Genomic DNA, 14,741 nt, shown 5'->3' on the forward strand with positions numbered 1-14,741 from the left:
TTCAAATTTAAAATCCTGTTGTAATTTAGTTACTTGAAAGGGGAAAATCGAGGACTAAAGTTTAAGCCTCATTTCCTTACTTTATTCATTTGTTCATGCCTTAGCATTCAATATATTAACCTGCTATACATGTTTGATTTTGGCTGCAGGTTAACAAAATCCATGGCCCCAAGGACACGACGTGCACGGGCTGAACAAGCTGTACACCTATAGTTCTGGATCCATTGTGGTTTCGAGACATAGAGAAACAGGGGCTTTACCGAGACTACTTCCGCCTCAAGAGTATCATGGAAGGACAGGATGTAGTGTTGGATGATCTCAAAGCCTACAAGGTGGGGCCGAGATATGATGCATTGGGGTGGACCAACCTCCTCAATCTCCCAGAACCATTTTACCCCAAGCTCATCCATCACTTTTACTCCAATCTGGTCACCGAGAATTTGGGCACAAGAGACTATAGAATTATCTCATATGTCAAGGGAGTTACTATAACTTTCACAGCAGCACAGCTAGCAGGTATCCTAAATGTGGGTGTTTGGGGACCCCCCCCCCCCCCCCCCCCCCCCCCCCCCCCCCCCCCCCCCCCCCCCCCCCCCCCCCCCCCCCCCCCCCCCCCCCCCCCCCCCCCCCCCCCCCCCCCCCCCCCCCCCCCCCCCCCCCCGTCAAGAAACTCTCACCTCGACCCGACCCCGCCAGGTCGGGCCGGGTCGGGTTGGTCTTGATTTATGGCACCGTCCACGTGTCTCATTAGACCATGTTTTTGTAACATAGGATCTCAACCTATGGGACAACTAATAAATATGTTGAAAAAATGGCGTGTGTATAAACTCTCTCTCTACGTTGTAATCGTGTCCCCTCAATAGGCCTGGAAGCTTATAGGGGCTACAACTAAATAACAATCATGTCGCTGACTCTTTCTATGGTCCCGATCAAAATAGTAGATGATCTACTCTTTTTATGGGTTCCCACTTCATGATGATGACAAAGCTAGTAGTTATCTCTGCATAATTCTCTTCTGTTTTTTTTTTGTCAAGAAAATACTTATATTAAGTATATATATATATATATATATATATATATATATATATATATATATATATGTGTGTGTAATATTATATACCTATAATTAATACGTGAGGTCGGGTCGGGCGGGCCGGGCTAGGCCGAGGATCTAAACCCCGACCGACCCGACCCGCCAGTGGTCGACTATAACTAAACCCAAACCCGCCCTCGGGGTCAAAAAATCAGGGTCGGGCCCGGCCGGGCGCAGGGCGGGTTTGGGCTGGTTCGGGCCAGCCGGGCTTTATTGACACCCCTAGTAGTGCACCGAAAAAGAGCCATTATTCCTTCCTCAAGCGGAAGGCTTACATAGGACTATACAAGGAGCTTACCCACGGGGCATTTGAGAAGAAGGTGCCTAAAACCTCATTTGCGAAGTCTCCAAGGATACTGAGCCGAATTGTACAGCACAACATCGTGCCCATAGCAGGTCACCGCACCATGCCTTCTATCTTTGTGGGGTATGTGGCCTATCATCTTTACAAGGGCATACCAATCTGCCTACCCTACATCATTATGCGCACCATGGCTCATGTTGGGCAGAATCCTAAGAAGAACTTAGATTTACCTTATGGGAGGCTGCTTACAACTATCTTTCTACACTTCGGGGTTGACTTGGGCGGGGAGGATCAAGACTTAACTGAAGATCCACCTCTAGATCGCAATGCAGTGGCGAGGATGCAGATTACAATTGACACATACAGTGATGGGGAACCAATTCCCCCAGTAGAGGGTTACGGGCCTGAGCCTCAGGTACCGGAGCCTCCTCCTCAACCAGCTGCACACAAGGCCTCGACATCAGGCACTGCTCCAGGAGGGTCAGACATAGATAGGATTCTTGCGGTCTTGGGTCAGATGAGCACTGACATGACTCAGGGCTTCGCTGGTGTAAATGTCTGACTAGATGTATCCGACCAGCACATTGAGAACCTCGGGAGGCAGGTGCACGACATGCATTCCTATCTTCATGATGAAGGGACCGATGATGAGTCAGGCAGTGATGATGAGATGGACTTATAGACTCCCAACCCTTTCTAGCATATTTCTCCTTGGAACTTCCAGTTATTAGCCTTACTATTTAGCATTTTCTTTTTCTTCCCTGGTTGTAAGAACTCGCAGTTATCATTTCAGCTGAAATTTTATAATTCCCCTTTTTGGACTTGTGAACAATGTACTAAACAGCTGAAAATTAAGGAATATATATACATATATCTTTTCCTTCTACTATTGTTCCTATTATTCACTATTATCACCGGCTTTCACCCTCACTTGTCTTCTCTCTAAAGTACACACATATTTCAATTATTCTTGTTGAAGGCTTTTAAATTAGACCCTCGTTGTATAAAGTAAATCATAAGTCCGCAAGACTGTGGTTGGTGCAGAGCATCACGCTCTGATACCACGCTGTCACGCCTCTATTCCAGACAAGGAATATAATTTAATATAAAAGGTGACTAGGACGACGGGTGTCATCCTACTAAATCACCCAAATCACTGACACAGTATTCCAACACACAATCATAATCAATATTAACACAATATAATATCAGAATGCAGGAAAAAAGAATATTACATTCCAAAGATCAGTAGTATTGCGGAAGCGTATAGAATTAAATAGTTACAAGATGTTCAAAGGCTAGATGATAAATACAGTAGTTAGTTACATTTTCAATGACCATGTAATAATTATCAAAAGGGTATAACAATAAATGTTTCAACACAGGCCTAAGCCCCAAAAGTAAATCAAAAAGGGACCAAGTCCCGAATATCCTCACGGCCCTTAGGCGCAATCATCACAAGGACAACCGCCGCCATGTTCCTCGAACACAACTCCCGGCTCCTCTTCACCAATCTCATTGTATCCCGAGGGCTGAACTCCAAGTCCCGCGAGATACCCGCCACCTGCATCATAATCTAAAAAGTGTGCGCACGAGGGGGTTAGCTCCACTGAGCCAGTGAGGTGATGGGGATGCACAAACATGCAATTCACATAGTCCAATGATGCATGCACATGTTAATTCTATTTTTTCATCTAACAAACAACTAAGTCAGAGGTATATGCTACTGTGACAACTCGGAAGACAATGTGGGTCACTTATCTTATCACCACAATGAATTCTCAATTATCGCCAGGGAGCCTACGCCGATCGAAGCCTCCAAGACCACTCAGTGGCAGACCTCGATAACCAATACTACCATGACTGGTCTCTCTCCCCTCCACAGAATCCGGTGTACTGATTATCCAACACATAAATCCCTGTTGGTAAGGGTCGTAGCATAAGGGTGTAAAATCCTAACCGTAAATATACTACATGCAAGTCCTATCGTCCCGAGAGGTAATTCGGGTGCATCAACTTTTCATTTGGTTTAGTGTCCGGTTACCAGCACGGCACGTCGCATACAATTCAACATGACATTCAACATAATTACTTCATAAAAATATATATAGTATACGGGGTTCCGGCACCGGCACCCACCGACACCGAGACCCATCAAAGTAAAGCATCTCCAATCAATCATCATAACAATCATATATAAAAGTATGCAATATACGCAAGCATACTTAATAATTTATAATGATGACATAATATACAATGTAATAATAAAATCAAACCCAAACAGCCAAACCCACTCACCGTATGTGTTATGTCTCAAGTTATGGGTTGCCGCCGAGGTTAAGTAACACGTTGTAAGAAAGGAGAAATATAACCTAATGGAAAAGTGATAACAGGGTTAATTATATAAAAGGGGAGAATCCCCAAAAGATACCTCATAATTTAGCTAAGTTTAAGGTTTCAGAGACAGGGTGGTTTTATGGGTGGTCTCATACCCAAAACCTGAATCCACATGTAAATCCTAGCTAACCAGGGGTTCAGGAAGCTCTCTGCCCAGTGTGGTTTTATGGGTGATTTGTCTCAGAACATGAAACCACGCCTAAAATCGACTTTAACAGAGCTTTCTCAGGAGGATGGTTTCAGGGTGGTTTCTCGTAGGTACTGAAACCGTATGTAAAACCACATACCTGCATAACCAAAAATGAAAAGGTTTCTCATCAGGGGTTCCTTCCCCAAGGGGTTTGAGGGTAAGGAGGCTTCAAGAAAGCTTCCCCCTAAGTTCAGTAGGGCCCTATGATCTCATTAGGTCCATGTAATCCCAAGAACTCAAGAGGAAAAGCATCGAGAATCCTATTTTAGGGCATAATAGGGTAGAAACCCTAAGTCTTTCAATTGAGAGGGATTGTGAGCTTTAGGACTAGCCATGGAGTGAAATAGCTCCACAATAATCACAGCTAAGGGTTCCAATCAACCTTTGGGTTCTAAGACAAACCCTAGACCAATTCTCTCACATTTCTCCAAATCCCAAATCAAAATAAAAGAAGGGAGAAAGCTTTAATGGCTTACCTACCCTAAGGTAGAAGCTCCACGTTGAGGCTCCAAGAGGTGGGGTCTCTAACCTCCCACTAAGCTGCTGCACTCTTCTCCCTCCTTCTCTCCTTCCTCTTTACTCCTCCACATTTAGGGTAGATGAGAATGATGAATGAGAAGTAAATGTTCTCTCTCTCCCTCTTGGACTTATTTATAACAAGTGGGTATTTGGATACCTCAAGTCAAATGGGTCATGAGGGCCTAATGGGTTGACCCATTAGTTCTATGTGGGTAAGTGAATGGGATAACTCATCCTTGGGTTAATAGGGTTAAATGGGCCTTTAGTGAAATGGGCCATACAAGTTAAATGGCTTCTTAAGTTAAATGGGCATGCCCACAAGCTTTAATTAAGGAAAAGCCCACTTTAAGATGGGTTCACATGAGATGGTTATAAGTCCTCAATGTACTTCTCAAAGGTAAGTGGGACCTGAAATTAAAATATTCCCCTCTCACATGAAATAGCTCGAGCGGTTCAGGCCTTGACCCACACTTCGAGATCACCAAGGAAAGAATAAATAATAAAACTTGAGGGCTAGAACTTACTTTTTCCTTGTCATGGTTTATCACCCATGACCCTGAATAGCTTCGCCACCGCAATGCCAAGCTCATCACTGAACGAAGTGTCCAACTGAGGCGACGGTCCAGGATGCTCTCTCCTAAAATCCTCGCTTCCCGGGCTGGTACTTGGAGGATAGTCAACAAAGTCACTATCAACGAACTTTTCCCACTGGCGGTTGAGAAATCTTTCCTCCACAGGCAAACCCGTATTATTGTCAATAATTTTGTAACTAGGTTTAACCATCATGAAGAACAGGTCACCAGCATACATGGCAGCGGTATCTACACGTCACGAGAAGAAATAATGTTTAATTATATCCCAAGGTGTGGGTATAACAAGACAGTAACATGGCATTGTCAAAAGCAGAGGTAGGATCTACTGGGCTGTAGGAGCAGTCAAAATTGTGTCGTATATTTGGTATAATATGAAACCCTAGTTAGTGTATTACTCCGTGGATGGTAGGCACATTGTCGAACCACGTACATGCTGTGGTGTGGAGGATTGTGTCTATATTTGTAGAATTTGTGTGTTATTTGACTACAATATGAGTGAGCATAGTCCAATAGACTTGGCCACTATGCGGTAGCGGGATGGGTGTGCACACGACAATGTGATTATTACTATGATTAGATGTGTGTCGGAATTGACTGTGTGGTGGACTGGTAAACTTGGGATTACCCCGGCAAGTCTGTGAGAAACAATTACAGTACTGAAATACAGTGAGTTGCAATTGTGGATGCCGAAAATGCAGTGTGTTAGGGTTAGTGCATTTCTACACAAACAGAGCCATTAGTGGACAATAATGTTGCAACCATGGCAGAAATTTTTAAAAGTACATTGATTCAAACCCCCCCCCCCCCTTCAATCTAGAAAAATCAAAATGGTCTATAATCAATACAAAACGAGTAATTTTTGGAAGTCGCCAATTTTGCAATTATTGTGATAAGGTAACTGTTTTTTTTAATATTTACAAAATGAAAAAATATAAAATGCAAAATTCTGATATAGGACTATAATGGGTGTCATGGTATAAAATATACAGACGAGGGTATAGCATTAGATAGAAAGGGTAAATAATTGAATTTGAGATTGAAATTTGACATATGAATTAATTAAATCATTCTCTAAATATCCAACAATCAAAGTTACCACATCATTTTTCCTCCTGCCAAGGCAATGTGCATCCATTCAAATATTCTCTTGAATCTTGATGAGTTCTCATCCACGATAACTTTATCTTTTTTCATTATTGTCTATTAAACTTTTGTAATTAATTCCCTCCTTTAGTACAAACTACAGTTCTTTCAATCAGCCTGAACTGAAACCGGTCAGCTTCTCTGTTCAAATACACTCTAGTTTTGAAAACTATGCTTTTCGCCCATTTTACATTGAAACAAACAGAGCCTACAGCAAAATGGTTTTTCTTAAGGAGGGGTCAAAATTTACCAAAGTACTCATTTAATTCATGCGATTGTTTTTCAAATAAGCCTATTCCTTCTCAAAAATAGTCCAACCCATAAAATCCAATCATCCAATTGCCTCAGAGGATCCGGCTCCTCTGCAACGCAGGGATGCACTGGAAGATGTCCACCGAGGTGACGTTCCAACGGCGAGATGGATGCGCACCACCCAGCTGGTAATCCTTCTCTCCATCTTCCAGCGCACCCCTTTGCCAAAGAAGAGCCCGATGCATGCCTCAGAGCCCTCTGATTATGGGCTTCAGTTCACTAGAAGGAGAGGTCCCAATCATTTATAGGGGACCAGCAGAATTGGCCATGGAATGGTTCCATTACCTATATGGTTCGCAGATGAGAGACCCTTGGTACGTCATATCAGCAGGGGTGTCGAACCTTAACCCACCACCAACAGACCCAACCAAGCCCGACCGAATAAAACCGAAACCGAACCAACTGTTCAATAAACAGTCTGGATTCAGTTTTAAGAAATGTAACTTTGGATTAATCGGTCAATCTTGGTCCATCCAATAGACTGACTGATTAGGACCAATTAATTGAACCGCCTAAAACCCGACCGATTAAGACCAATCGGTCAGAATATTCATAAAAATTGATTTAACCGACCAATTAAGTACAATTAAGACCGACTAACCATAACCAATTACCACCGATAATTGAATGACATTATTAATGAATCTCATATTTTATTTTCAAGGACTGATTAAATATTTGGCACATGACCGATTTAAAGCCTAATGAAAACCGAACAAACCAACCTGTTGATACCAATCAGAACCGGTAACCACATTTTATTTGCTATATAACCTATTTTGTAGAGGTGTAAATGAATAGCCAAAATTCATTTTCGTATCCGTATGCGTTTAGCACTATCCGAATCCGTCCAAAAGCTAAACGGATGCAGATACAGATAGGCTATAGCTATCCGAAAAGCTATATTTACATGTAAACGGATAAAATATCTGATCCGTATCCGTGGCCGTATCCGTTTAGCACTATCTGAATCCGTCCGATAACTAATCAGATGCGGATGCGGATATAGCACTATCCGAGTCGAATCTGATCCATTTACAGCCCTACTATTTTGACACCAATCTGATGGTTAGGAACTTAGTAAATACACATATCATACGCACATTTAAACATTTATTAAATAAAATGTGTTTTACTTTATAAACGGTAAAAGAAATGCAGTTTTTCTAAGGGCACGTATTATACGTCTTCAAATACATTGCATTTAAAAAACTAAGAACGCAATCAAATGTAAAACACAAAAATCCCAATTTACGTTCACTCATGCCCCTTCTCTCTGAGGTTTAAGGGTGTCCTATACAAAACTGTTACGTAATAAATACATATCCGTATTTTTACCTACATAATAACGACCATATTAAACACATGCCGTATCATTTCCGTTTTTTAAGACCAATAAAATTATTTTGAGCTATTAAAGCCAACCGATTTCACCTTTCACTTCATTGCCAATTGGGAACCAATAATCAATAAAAAAGATCATCTCAGAGGTTAGTGTATGGCAGCATTTACTTGCCCTAACTTTGAGGCTGCTTTGATTGTTCTATCACAGTGTGCAATTAGGTACTCTGGTTTACCAAAGAAGGAAGGCATATTAATGAGACAGTTACAATCAATTTCCACATCATAACCTACAAGGTGGTCCAATACTTGTCTGAAGAAACCAATCAATAATTAATTAATAATGTGGGTGGTAGTAGTAGTAGTAGTCGTACAACACTCTGGAATGCAGAAGCAAAGCAACCGTACAATTAACAAACCATACGGAACTATCACACCTCACTCCCCAATAAGAGAGGGCAGAGTGGCAGCTTCACATGTGATGGTGGTCCCAATGAATGAACCCTAAAAGAGAAAATTGCATTTCAAGAATTTATGAGAGGTCATCTCACCTCAAGAACCTTATCCCAGACATGTTGGGTCCACTTTAAATCAATAAATGATCAAAGATAGCCACCCCACTGCCCCCACCCATATCAAATCCAAGAGGGAGGGAGTTAGCTATCCCTAAGCTAACTAACCAAGGGTTCTAATTGATGAGCTTTGTCTTGACTAAGACTTCAAGACTAAAGATGGAATGTGCTCTAGAGGGAATCACTCTTAACATGCCTGCAGAATGTGGAAACACGAATTTTCTAATTATATATATGAGATGAAAAGTGGGTTGTTTTGCTACCCTATTTTGCCTTTTTCACCTGTCATTAATAAATTGTGTTCATATGAAGAAGGTATGATGAACAAGAACCCCACCTGAGATTTGAAACCCCCTAAATTCTAAAACCTTAAACCACTCTCCCAACATGGTAACCACCCCACCACCAGTGTGGTATGGTGTGGTGTGGTGTGGTGTGACCCAAGAAAAATGGGAGGAGATGATGAGAACAGTGACAAGTAATCACCACAGAGAGGAGTAGATGGAGAAGACATGGGATGACAATGGGTGGTCACCACCAGTCCATTGGTGAAACTGAGATAGGTGTGGAAGGAGAAGATGGTGACAGTGATTGGCTAGCCTGCATATACAGATCAAGAAGAATGGGTATCTGGATACTGGACTGGAGGATATCCTAAGTGGAAGATGGGATACCTCAGGGTGATATTCCATTACAAAAACCAATATCATCTCCTTTGATCATCAAGCAAACATTGGCAATGAAACCAAGTCAACTGTCTTAAACCCAAGTCTTAATCACACGTAAAGGGGGGGGAGGGGTAAGGGAGTAAATAAGCTCTGTAATGCTAACCAGACAATGACACCATGTGGCTGATGTGTTAGGTTGTTGTTTCATCATTTTTTTGGGTGAATGATGTTTCATCATTCATTCATTCATTCAACAGCAATGTAGTTAGTTAGCTATCAATGGTGCATCAGATGGGTTGTCCCTGTTTTTCCTGTCATCAATAGATAAATCAGCTTTGCAAAGAACCAAGAGGAATGAGAACAGGGAACCACATATGATGGAATATAAAACATTGGTTAGCTGCATCGAATCCCCAGTGGCTAAAGAAAATGTGGCCATTCATATTGTAGATGTCATGTTGGCACCAAGCAGAACACACAGATTAGAAGCTGCTCCATATTACCCACATTCTAACAGGGAAAAAAAACAGCAGAGTTAAAATTCAAAATGAGATGGATTGAACATTACCTCCTCAGAGCATGTACTCAGTAACCTAAGCCAAACATCTAATTACAGTCTACTCTTATCTATGAAATAAGGACTTCAAAACCAGCTCAAGGATTTATGACCTTGGTTCATTGCCTAAGCTTATGTACAAAAGACTGCACCACTCTGATCTACATTCTGAAATAGTATCTGCAAAGCATTGGTTCCCACATAGGATTTGCAGTGTATTAAAACCAAGTACAGTGTCAAGCTATATAACCAGAGGTTTGACCATCCAGTTCAATGTACAGAAAGGGATATTAATTTTGATGCGAGGAACACATCAATGCATTAATATCTTAATATGGTAAGTGAAACCCAACCCAAGGTAGCTGTGAAAAGGCTTTGATTGGAAGGGGGGCTTTCAAAGCTGCCAGCTTTGAGGACATTTTCCAATTAATTTTATGGGTAAAGATTGCTACACTGCCCTTGTAAAGATTCCTTTCTACCCTCCTCACATAATAAACAGTGGGACCCACACTGACATTTCTCTCTCCTATTCTACCATATGGGTCTCATGTGGGCCCCTATGGATGTATCATTTTCTTACCCCCCATTGGTTGTAGTGTGCAGATTCCTTCTTACACTGCCCTTGTAGGAAACCCTCCCTTATTTTGTAGAAATATATATAGAATGTAGTATGTTTAATATCACCCTTTTTAACTTCAACAGCTGAACTCATCAAGGGCTTTCTCCCCATTCTCTCTCCCCTATTGTATGAACCACCCCCTACCCCCAAAATTTATGGCTATGATGGGTTCCACTTGTGAATTCCTTTCCAAGCTGCTAGATAGGAGATCCTCTCCCAAATTAATAATAGGCTAATAAATTTGTAACAGTGGTATTTAATAAGTTACGAAGTAAAATTACCAGTATTTAATATAGATATACATTCTTATGAAGTACATATTTTTTGTTATTCCTAAGAACCTGTGTCGTGATTTATATTTATATAGTATGGTTAAACAATTTAACTATCAGGTTTACATGGCTCAAAGGACAGTTTGAACAACCTGTAGCCCCGTCAATGGATTTTGAACTATTGAACGATTAAAATTTCAACCGAACTGCATAGATTGACAGTTGGTAGTTATACCAGTCAAGATTCTCAGGCAATGTCTGGCTGTCCCTTAACACACTATACATTGAAAAATTACATTATCCCAGTCATCCAATCCTACATCACTTCCTAGGTACTTTATTTGCTGGCTAGGAAATTTTACCAGATGAACCTGTTTTCAATGAGATCAGTAACTAAAAGGAGAGTGTGTTCCAAACCAAGCACCTAAGTTAGCATTACCAACACAAACAAGTAGGATGCCATGGTGGTTATGACCAAGTGAAAAGATAACCATAGTGTTTGTTTCCAGGTTACATCAGTTATAGCGATATCATCAAATCAATGACAAAAAGATAAGCAAAGGCTTCTGAACACAAGATTTGTAACTCAAAAACCAAATGCCACAGTAAAAGAAGAGGGATGGAGCTCAAAAAAAGCTATAGCAACTGAATTTCAACAATTCAGTATTTTTACAGTATTTTTAGGGCAAGAGATCACTACTTGGTCATGTGGCCCCTGCACCAGCACAGGGGCCAATGAGAGCAGAGACAGGTGCATCAACATGGATGGGATTTAGATTTCACGGGGATGGAGCAATAATTTCGTGCGCTCCTGTGTCTGGCGCAGGATCCACGCAACCAGGCAGCATTCATTTTCCTATATTTGTATTAAGGAAAGAGAAAGCAAAAACAACAACACAGAAATAGAAGATAAATTTAAAATAATCAAACTTTAAATCTATAATTAATCCCCGCCACACCAGGCAGGTTTTTTCTCGGTTTTGAGCTCAAGATTCCACTCAAAAGCAAGAACTGATATAACCTATCAGCTAGGGAAGCTTACTTCACAGAAGAAAACAAGGAAGCTAACCATAAAGACGGACAGTTTCCTTGTCATAAAGACATTTGCAGTAAACTGGTGAAATATCAAGACATGTAGAAATTTGATTCAATCAAGACCCAAGTCATTAGGATTCCGAAAACTTAGAACTCACAGATTCATGCAAAACTTGATTGATTTATCTCACTTTCAAGTTTCCCACAGAAACAACATATTTAGTCAACCTGACGATAGGCTTCCTTCATAGCCATTTTGAAACAATGAAGCAGGTAGGCAAAGTATAAGCATATTTCCACAAGGAAATTCCATTTTTAACGAGAACATCTCAAAGGTAAAAATAAAATCTTTGAACGCAATAGATTATACTGTTACACAGACTTTACGAAATAAAACAAGCAGGAATTTCCTAAATAGTTTGCAGTGAGCAGGTTTTTTTCATTAGATTAACGATAGTTTAAGTGCAGGTTTCAGTTAACAAATGTATGATAATAGCAGTACCAGGTAGAAGTCCAACTTCACCTTTCAGCTGAAACACAATAGTTAACAATTCCTACCTGCTATCATAATCTGCCAGCTCTGAAACTAAAAGAATCACTAACAGCTATAGTGAGTGCTGAATAGCACCATATTAGCCTCGGACAGGATCATATCCCTGTTAAAATCAAGCTGTATGGGCACGGCCAATCCATGTCCTGGTTCATGGAAGAGTGAAGTGCATTACGAGTGGCAGAATGAAACGGATTGAAATTAGATCTTGGCCAGCAAAATGGTCTGTTGGCTCATTACAGATTTTGTTTACAGTGATGATTTATGCCCAAATCAGTAATCATTTTAAAAAGCAACAAAACAAAGCGGAGAACATGATATTACAACTTTACAGTTTAAATGAATTGGACTCTCACTATTTCTCATTTTCTAGAGATAATGAGTTGTATCTTTTAATCAAGATGAACATTTACCCAAATAAGTTCAGTTTATAATTGTCAAAATTGATCCAAGGGGTTCTATTTAGTTGCTCAAATCGCGGGATATAATTCCCCACTCAGAAACAATGAATAAAATGAACCCAAAAAAATTATACAATCCAATTCAGTTCATTCTCCTTGGGCACTGCAAATAAAATAAAATTAGAATGAAATGGTTCATATTTACATTAATGAAAGGAACACAACACACAAAAATGGGTTGAGCAAACCCCCAAAGGAAAGAAACGAAAAGACATACTTTTTATTCACACTGCAGGCACCCCAAACAATACAGAAAACCCATTATTGTCATGCTGATAAATCTAAGAAAATTCTAAAAAAAAATTACAGATTAATAGAAAAGATGAGATCTTACAGGCATGAACCAAGAGCCTTTCCGCAGCATTCTTCACTAAGTTCCTCCACACGAACATAGAGAGCAAGAGAGAACCTCGTTGCAGAGACTTCCCCAGCACACAAGGCAGCAAATATCCCCTAATTATTTTCTCACAATAACCAACATAGCAGCTCGAACTCTTGGAGGCCAACTCTTTAGTCAGGATCCCCAGAGAAAAGAATTCCAGCTACACCAAGAAAATTAAACTTCAGATGCCCATGTAGCCTATCATCATGAACACAGTAGCCCAGAAGGGAAATCCGTAATAATTTCAGAAAAACCAAATTTCTTCACAGCAAGAGAGGTAATCCAGTCACTTCCTCAGAGCCCAATTCTGCAACTCGTAGCCTTCAACATCGCAAACCCAATCCTCATTAGGTAGCAGCAGCAGCAACAGGAACCACACCTTGCACTGAACCAGAAGAAAGTGGGAAAGACGAAAATCACATCATCCACCATCAATCAAAGATTATTCTCTGACTAACCCTTCATAGTTCATACTCCAGGAAATAGCAAAAACAACCCACAAAACTCCCTTCCAGTGAAGATATATCGCCGGGTTCACAACCCCCAAACAACAAAGTCCTCGCTCGCTCAACTCTCACTCCCATAAAACAACCCTAATAAACAGGGAAAGACAACAAAAAAATATGAAGAAGACTAAACCCTAACTTTCAGAGAGAATAGTAAGCATAGTGACTAATACAACCCCTACTCGATTGAATTCATAATTTTCCACAAACTAATACTTCTTTACTTCATCTTCCCCACCCCCCACCTCCAACAACCCAACCAACTAAAAACCTCAACCCTAACCATACCCATATAAATCCTCCTCTCGCAAGTGCCCAACAAACCCACACACCCACTCAGCTCAAAACACACTCGCACAAAAGCAATCAATCAACGAGGTTCATCGTCTCTTCTTCCCGACGAAGCCGAAGCACCAGACAATGAAGCAAGCAAATTCAGATACCCTTGAGCAATCGGAAGATAATTCCCAACCCTCGCCGCCGAGGCCTCGGCCATGGGTTGTTGTCCAAACCTCCCAGCCATCGTCATCTGCTGCGAAGCAACAGCTGCCGCCGGCGTCGGTACCACCATCTCCGGTGGTGCAGCAGCGAAGCTCCAAAGCTGACCAAAATCCGGCCGAGCCGGCACAGCCCAGAACCCACCAGAAGCGGGGCCCACAGAGGCACCACAGGCGGAGGAAGCAGCGGCGCCGCCTGTAGCAGTGGCTGAATCTTCTTTGGGAGCTGCGTCATCAGCATCATCATCATCGTCATCACTTCTAAGTCGCTTGCCGAGGATGAAGGGAGTGGGCCCCAGCATGGGTGGTGTGGGTTTCTGGTCGAGAGAAACGGAGACCGAATTGCTGGAAGAGCCTCTGACGGAGACGGCAACGGCGGAGAAGCTGGCAGGGGTGGTGCCCGTACCGGTAGCGGCGATGATAGAAGGTTCGGCCTGGCGGAGTAGCCACTCGATGGTTTGACCGTCCGATTTGTGGCCCAACTCACGGGTCAGTTGGAAGACCCGGGCGGCGCAGATGATCGGCATACGGATGCGGCGTCCACGGCCGTCCACTTTGCTGTGACGGTCTTTTGCCGGCGGTTTCTTCACCGTTAGTGCACCGTTGGCTGGGGCCTGCGGACGCTGTGGGTCCATGAGGGCACCGTTAGTTACGCCGTTAGAAGTGCCGTCTGTATTCGACATCACTCGCCGCTGCTACTGCCGTGAATAGAGAGAGAGAGAGAGAGAGAG

The 14,741-nt window shown here is 41.9% G+C and overlaps 1 protein-coding gene across 1 annotated transcript; it reads right to left on the reverse strand.

The window, feature by feature from the left end:
* Positions 1–12,706: 12,706 nt before the first annotated feature.
* On the reverse strand, positions 12,707–14,734 carry LOC122663915 (transcription factor TCP7-like). The gene has a single exon (XM_043859585.1). It carries the CDS (start codon positions 14,691–14,693, stop codon positions 13,884–13,886), a length of 810 nt encoding a protein of 269 aa, XP_043715520.1. The 5' UTR covers positions 14,694–14,734; the 3' UTR covers positions 12,707–13,883.
* Between the last annotated feature and the right edge of the window lie 7 nt (positions 14,735–14,741).

This window comes from Telopea speciosissima, chromosome 6, assembly GCF_018873765.1.
Source record: "Telopea speciosissima isolate NSW1024214 ecotype Mountain lineage chromosome 6, Tspe_v1, whole genome shotgun sequence".
NCBI classification, from domain to species: domain Eukaryota; kingdom Viridiplantae; phylum Streptophyta; class Magnoliopsida; order Proteales; family Proteaceae; genus Telopea; species Telopea speciosissima.